The sequence below is a fragment of the Danio aesculapii genome, chromosome 22, assembly GCF_903798145.1.
Source record: "Danio aesculapii chromosome 22, fDanAes4.1, whole genome shotgun sequence".
Lineage (NCBI taxonomy): Eukaryota > Metazoa > Chordata > Actinopteri > Cypriniformes > Danionidae > Danio > Danio aesculapii.
Window position 1 is genome coordinate 36,514,053 of NC_079456.1, and position 7,813 is coordinate 36,521,865.

The window sequence follows — 7,813 nt, forward strand, 5'->3', positions numbered from 1 at the left end:
CACAAAATCATTGAGTTCTTCGAAAACAGTGGAACTGGGATCTTTTCATCAATATTTCTGTAATTTCACAGAAAAAAAATGACACCAAATTTCCTGCATTTCCACACAGGATTCTGGGGTCAAACAAAAATCTCAACTTCTAATAAATGGTGGATTTTTACCAAAAAGCAAAACATTATTGCATCTTTAATCGCTCCTAGGTGTAAACAGGTCTTGTAATGTCAATTTTCATATCCCATGGAACTGCGTCATTCTGGAATAAAAATTCATAATATCACCAAATTACACAATTGGGCACGCAGTAATTGTCATTTAATTCCATGGAAAGAGGTAATTTCAGCAATAAATGTTTTGGAGACAGTTCAGATTCTGCAAACCGTTCTCATATCATCACCAAATTCTACAGTTCACCAAATTTCTTTTGCTTTGTAATGTCAAAATTCCACAAATTATTAAAAAAAATGGTGGAATTTCAGAAATATGAAAAATACTTCTGCAATTTCACACCAAAAAATAGCAGAAGAGAGTTATAATATTGCCTAATTTCATGCAATTCCACACACAAAAATAATAATTCTGCAAATTATTCTCATAACATCATCAAATTTTACGATTCAAATAATGAATGCAAACATATTTTAGAGCTATTTCAATAATTGCAGAATAAAAAAAATAACTAAATGTTTTGGAAACGGTTCTGCAAAATATTCTGACAATATCACCAAACTTTACAATTTAACAATTGCCAATTTTCATATTACTATGTGTAAATGTGTAATTCTGCAAAGAAGTGCTTGGTTTTTTTCACCAAAAGCTTTTGGAAACTGATGGAAAAAGTAGTTATGCAAAACATTCTCATATCACCAAATTTCACAATTCACAGTAGCCAATTTTCATATAATTCTATCGAAACGTGTGTAATTTGGAGAAAAATTTGTTGAATTTGGTGATAATTCAAATTCCCCACACAACGTTTTGAAAAGTGGTGTAACCCTGAAAAAAAGTAAAGTAATTCTGCAAAACATGCTCATATCATCACCAAATTTTACAATTCAAATCAAATGAATGTCATGGAAACGTAATTCTGCAAGAATTTGCTCAATTATGTGAAAAAAATTAATACCGCCAAAACGTTTTGGAGACGGTGATGAAAAAATGAAGGAATTCTGCAACATATTCTCATATCAACACGTGTCACGATTCAGCAATCTCAAATTTTCATATACCATCAAATCGTGTCATTTAGAGAAAAATTCGTTTAATTTGGCGAACATTTTTATTTTGCCAAACAATGTTTTGGAAACAGTTGAGTAAATCTGGAAAAAGTAAAGTAATTCTGCAAAACATGCTTATAAAATCACCAAAGTTCAACGGTCTGCCATTTTTATGACTCGTATAAAATGGAAACCTGCGTAATTCTGCAAAACATTCGCTGAATACTGCGATAAAAATTCGCCAAAACGTTTTCGGAAACAGTTTTGTAAAAGTAAAGAAATTCTGCAAAACAAAATATCAGCAAATTTCGCGATTGAGCAAAAATATATTAGCATTGGACAGTGGCATAACGATTTACAACTCCAATAATTGCAGAGTCGTGTAAAAAAACTCACATGATTAGTTGTGTGGGATTCTCATGACTTAATAAAAGCTCTATTTCGAGTACTGCTGCACAGTGTGTGTTAAACAGACTTTTAGCAATAAACCGTGAGTGTGGATGAACGTCCTGCTCTCTCCATGTAGAGTTCGAGTTAGCATTAAGCGTTAGCCTCTGTGTCGTCAGGATGGCCCTGCTGCAGCTGTACCACCACAGTCTCCACGGTGACCTCTTCCTCGCTGTCGCTGGAGTCGCTGCGCTCATCGTAATCGGAGGATTCGGCGTCATGTTGCGATAGTGAGGCCGACATGCTGCCGAATGAATGAGCGCTAGTGGATGCCAGAGAGCGCAGTAGCGGTGTGTTTTCAGACACTTCGTTATCCTCGCCGCCGCTGTCCACTGAATCCGAGTCGGACTCGGAGTCGCCGTCTGACGGGACGACCTTCTGCTTGCAAACCGGACAGGTCTTCTTGGTTTTGGTCAGCCAGGGGTCCACACACTTACAGTGATAGGCTGTGGAGTAATACGAGGAACGTTAGCGATTTGCTATTACAATATAAACACGGCTTGTTTAGGAGGAAATCGTTTAAAAATGTGCAAGTTTATGTCAAGCTAATAAAAAAAATTAACATAGATGTTAAATTACTGAGTACTTATCACGATACACGTACTCAAAACCAACCACATTGATTTAGTTAGCTAACACTGCTAGTTTTGTGGTGAACAATTCATCTGTGCGTTTCGTTAAGAAAAAAAAAAACAGTTTGTCCTTTAAATCTAAATTATTTAAATCTGACAATGCACTTCCTGTTTGTTTGCTGTTAAATTGTCAGATTTTCGTATTGGGCCGTGGTATTGTTAGCGATCAACATTTACAATCCAAACAAGAAATCGTTTAGAAGTGTGCGACATAAAAACAAAAAACCTAATATAGTTGTTTTCTGAGGAATAGATGACAGAATATCTCGATTTACACTCAAATATACAATTCTAGATGATCTAGACCGATAACTGAAGCATTTTTAGGTGCTAAAAATTAATTTGACATTTTAAAAAGACTAAAATGCGCAGTGTACATATGTGCATATAGAGCTGAAGTCAGAATTATTAGCCCCCCGTTTATTTTTTCCCCAATTTCTCTAATAATCTCTAATAATAATCTCTAGTAACTGATTTATTTTCTCTTTGTCATGATGACAGTAAATAATATTAGACTAGATATTCTTCGAGACACTTCTATACAGCTTGAAGTAACATTTAAAGGCTTAACTAGGTTAACTAGGCAGGTTAGGGTAATTAGGTAAGTTATTGTATAACGATGGTTTGTTCTGTAGACTATCGAAAACATATATAGCTTAAAGGGGCTAATAATATTGACCTTAAAATGGTGTTTAAAAAATTAACTACTGCTTTTATTCTAGCCGAAATAAAACAAATAAGACTTTCTCCAGAGGAAAAAATATTATCAGACATACTGTGAACATTTCCTGAATCTGTTAAACTTCATTTGAGAAATATATAAAAAAAAAAAGAAGAAAAAAAAATCAAAAGTGGGCTAATAATTCTTTTAACTGTATATATGCGTGTATATGTATGTATGTGTATATGAATTTTTAATCGCAAATGTATATTTTACAGTTGGCAATTACTACAATTGTAAAATTTGCAATTAAATAAATACATAAAATGTCTTTTTATTATATATATACACACACATGTGCTCAGCATATAAGTACACCCCTCACAAATCCCTCTTTTAAATTCATATTTTTAATAGTAAGCTCTACAATATTATATGTGTGCATATACTTTAGATTAGTCAGTACTGAAGCCAAATCTGGAGCTGATCTAACAAAATAACTTATGCTAACGGTATAAAAACTAGTACAGCCAAATTCATCTGATGTAGAAAAATACAGATTTAAAATGGAGGAAAAATCAAGAGAAGCAAAAAAAATGAACACTTTTTAGTATTTTTTTATTTTTTTTGTGCAATATTTAGTTTGAATTTAATGGTTTTATCTTTCAATTTCTAAATCTGTTTGGTGACTACAGTATTATTTTAATAAATCAGTTTTGTTTAAATGCACCAAAGTACATTGCCTATATTCACTGAGAAATGGAGAAAAATCCTCACACACACACACACACACACACGCACACACACACACACACACACACACACAGTTTCAAACACCCTATAGAATAAAACTTATTTTAATATCAATTTTTTTTACACCCCATTTAAACCCACTTGGAAATCTAGTCATGATTTATTTCTTTATTACCAATTTCAACACGTTTGTTCATAAATACATAAATTATTACAATCATCCGACAAAAATTAAAAACAGATACATTAATGCCAGAAGGCATGCAGGATTAAGTTTGTCATTTATTTATTAGTAATGACTAGAGCCAGACGGAATCTGCGGAGAATTTTGTAAAAAATCTGTGGATTTCTGCTGAATTATTTTGAGAGTTTCATAACTAAAACCTTAATAAATGAAATAACAAATAATCTCTATTTAACCTTTATTTAATGTTTACAATGCAAATCTATCTAGATCCACTTTATTTGGTAAACAAAGCAAGTCTCTCATATAATATCTCTACTGAAAGACTAAAATATTACTGTACACACTGTATTGTACATAAATCAGATCAACATTAGTCAATAATATTACTGTAATTTTAAAAACTGAATAAATATACATTTACACAAGTAAATAAACAGACTCACAGATGGGCTTAAATCAGCAGAAATCGTGCGCAGATTCTGTGTGGGCCTAGTCATTACCTACAAAAGTACTCATTTAAATATAATAGACCTGTGAACACACACTCACAGCGATTACGTTTGGTTAATTCCTTTATGTTTAGATTTTTCTTCATGACAGCTGATTTTACAGTGTCTTTATGTCATTGTTTTTTACGTTTGCAACATTTCGACAACAAATGCTGGAGGTTTAAGACACTTGAACATGTAAAAAACAGTATTGACTGTATTTGAAGCAACTATGTTAAAGAAACTGACCGTGTGAGCAGGGCAGCACCCGCAGCCGCTCGCCCTCTTCATACTCGTCCAGACAGATGGCACACACGTCATACGAGTCTCCTGAAAACACAACACATATTTCACATCGGCAGGCCACTCCTGAACTTCCAGATTCAGCCCGTCTGGAGGAAGGAAAACAGCTCAGGAATTCCTCCGCTCGGAGAAAACCCACTGTTTATATAAGCTGTAAACCAGAACACACTCCTGTGGCCGTATATGGACAGACTGAACTCTCTCTCTGTGTGTGTGTGTGTGTGTGTGTGTGAGAGAGACGTTCTGGATGATCAGACATCTGCAAATCTAATGAAGGTCGCTTCAAAAACGACTCAAAACACTAAAACTAACGTGAAATTAAGCATTTCAACCACATTAAATTAACTTTTTTTGATGTTAGTATCGTTCTGTTAGTCTTAAGGATATCTATAAGCTAATGTGCTCCAAAACTGGCCAATCAAATGCTCTCTAGTGTCTGACATGCCCCGCCCCCTTCTCATTTGTTTTCAATCTGATGCGCTTGAGCTAAAATATTCTCGTTAAGGAAAAACTAAATGCTATTGACTATTTTTGAAAAAGGGGAGGAGCTACTGTACGTCCCGCCATAGAGCAACAATATTTTTCACATCACCATCAAATCTTCTGGCCAATCAAATGCTATTTAGTATCTGACATGCCCCGCCCCTTCTTCTCATTTGTTTTAAATTTTTTGCACTTGAGCTCAAATACTCTCATTGAGGAAAAGCTAAACGCTATTGGCTATTTTTGAAAAAGGGGAGGGGCTATTGTATGTCCCGGCATGGATCAACGATATTTTTGACGTCACCTCATATTTTAGTTCCTCATCAAATCTTCTGGCCAATCAAATGCTCTTTAGTATCTGACATGCCCCGCCCCCTTCTCATTTGTTTTTAATTTGATGCGCTTGAGATAAAAATATTCTCGTTAAGGAAAAACTAAACGCTATTGACTATTTTTGAAAAAGGGGAGGAGCTACTGTACGTCCCGCCATAGATTAACGATATTTTTGACGTCACCTCATATTTTAGTTCCTCATCAAATCTTCTGGCCAATCAAATGCTCTTTAGTATCTGACATGCCCCGCCCCCTTCTCATTTGTTTTTAATTTGATGCACTTGAGCTAAAATACTCTCATTGAGGAAAAGCTAAACGCCATTGGCTATTTTTGAAAAAGGGGAGGAGCTACTGTACGTCCCGCCATAGATCAATGATATTTTTGACCATCAAATCTTCTGGCCAATCAAATGCTCTTTAGTATCTGACATGCCCCGCCCCCTTCTTCTCATTTGTTTTTAATTTGATGCACTTGAGCTAAAATACTCTCATTGAGGAAAAGCTAAACGCCATTGGCTATTTTTGAAAAAGGGGAGGAGCTATTGTATGTCCCGCCACGGATCAATGATATTTTTGACGTCACCTCATATTTTAGTTCCTCATCAAATCTTCTGGCCAATCAAATGCTCTCTAGTGTCTGACAAGCCCCGCCCCTTCGTCAAATTTTCTTTTCATTTGATGCGCTTGAGCCAAAATACTCTTATCGGGGAAAAAACGGTTGAAATAAATTAATAATTTAATTAAAATCTGCCCAAAAAATCTGTCAGTGGGGTAAGAAATAAACTTGCTTTTACTTTTTTTTTCCTGAAAACAGTATTAATTAGAACTTTTCTAGAAAATACTGGATTTACGAGGTTTTTAATATTTGGACAACATTTATAAATAAGCATATAGTTTTTCCGCACTGTACAATAGAGACGTCTTCAAACAAGTGAGTAAATCTGAAGGTTTATCACAGCGAGTGTTTCCGGTGCGGGACAGCAGCTGTGTCTGCGGTCAAACAGCAGGAAACAGCAGCTGAGTGATGAATCAGCAGCGCCAGCGGATGAACAAATCCACGAGTCAGCAGAGAAACGGCAAGGTGAACACCAGGATATAAACCCTTTATCTGAGTGAGAGCGGAAACAACCTAAATACTGCTTTCAAGGAGACGGTTCACCCACACATCAACATCTGCTGTTACTCTCATTCTGAACATAGGATCAACTACTAGTTTTTATTCTGAAGGACATATGAGAAGATATTTAGCTGAAACTGTGATCCTATAAAGTCAATGGCTACGGTCAAAAAACACATACAAGCAATTAATGAAACATATTTGTGCTGTCAGATGATACACTCAGATGTAATGAATCAAAACGATCGGTCTATGTAAGAAAATGAGCAATACCTTCAACATGATTGAATTTAATCCACGGCCTAAGCAGATAGTCCACTCTGTCCAATAGACAGAGTTCATGACCAATGACCGAAAACGCAAGCTTGTGCGACAAGTTTCGCATGTCTCTGCATTACAAAGTTCAAGATTGATCACCTCTGGCCTAAGAGTTTGCATCACATTTATGCGTGACCAATAGAAGATCAAACTGTGACATTTCTGTACAGAAATTGTAGCAACTGTTTGTTTTATTGACATCTAATCATCCTGTTTTTTACCCCACCACTTTTCACAGCACTGTCCAACAGAGTTTTGCATGCTCAAACGTGGTTAAAGGCTCACATTACACCGAAGCATATTTTGCTGTGAGGTGCTGTTTAAAAATGGTTTGACGGAGCGTTAGTGCGCCTGCAAATGTGGGGGGAAACGCCTGATGTCATGCACTCCAGCATGAAGACTGCTGATACAGTGGTTACCTAACAACATAAAAAGCACAGTTTACTGCTCTTCTACAAAAGTCAAGCAAAAAAGCAGTGCGGTATGCTGGGAGTCGACCAGACTGAACAATAGTAGATGATGATACATTTAACCTTCACACTGCTCTCTTTAAACCAGACCCACCGTTTTTCACAGCACCATCCAACAGAATTTGGCATGCCCAAACACGAGTTTAACCGTGGCTTAAGGCTCTGATAACACCGAAACATCTTTTGCTGTGAGCCGATTTTTAAAAAATGGATTTGACGGGGCATTCTGTTGGAAAAAAGTCAAATGTGGGGTGAAACGCCTGATGTCATGCGCTCCAGCACCAAGACTGCTAATACAGCAGTTGCCTAGCAACATAAAAAGCACAGCTTACTGCTCTTTTCTACAAACGTCAACAAAAAAAGCATTGCGCTACTCTTGGAGTTAATCAAACTATAAAAAAAAAAAA

The 7,813-nt window shown here is 35.9% G+C and overlaps 1 protein-coding gene across 1 annotated transcript in view; it reads right to left on the minus strand.

Moving 5' to 3' along the window:
• Positions 1-798: 798 nt before the first annotated feature.
• rnf13 (ring finger protein 13) overlaps positions 799-7,813 on the minus strand; it is a 34,664-nt gene continuing 27,649 nt past the window's right edge. Inside the window, exons 9-10 of the mRNA XM_056448095.1 lie at positions 4,632-4,712; positions 799-2,107 (exon numbers count right to left, since the gene is read on the minus strand). Coding sequence (XP_056304070.1) covers positions 1,755-2,107; positions 4,632-4,712 — 434 coding nt within the window. The 3' untranslated portion in view covers positions 799-1,754. The remainder of the gene's footprint in view (positions 2,108-4,631; positions 4,713-7,813) is intronic.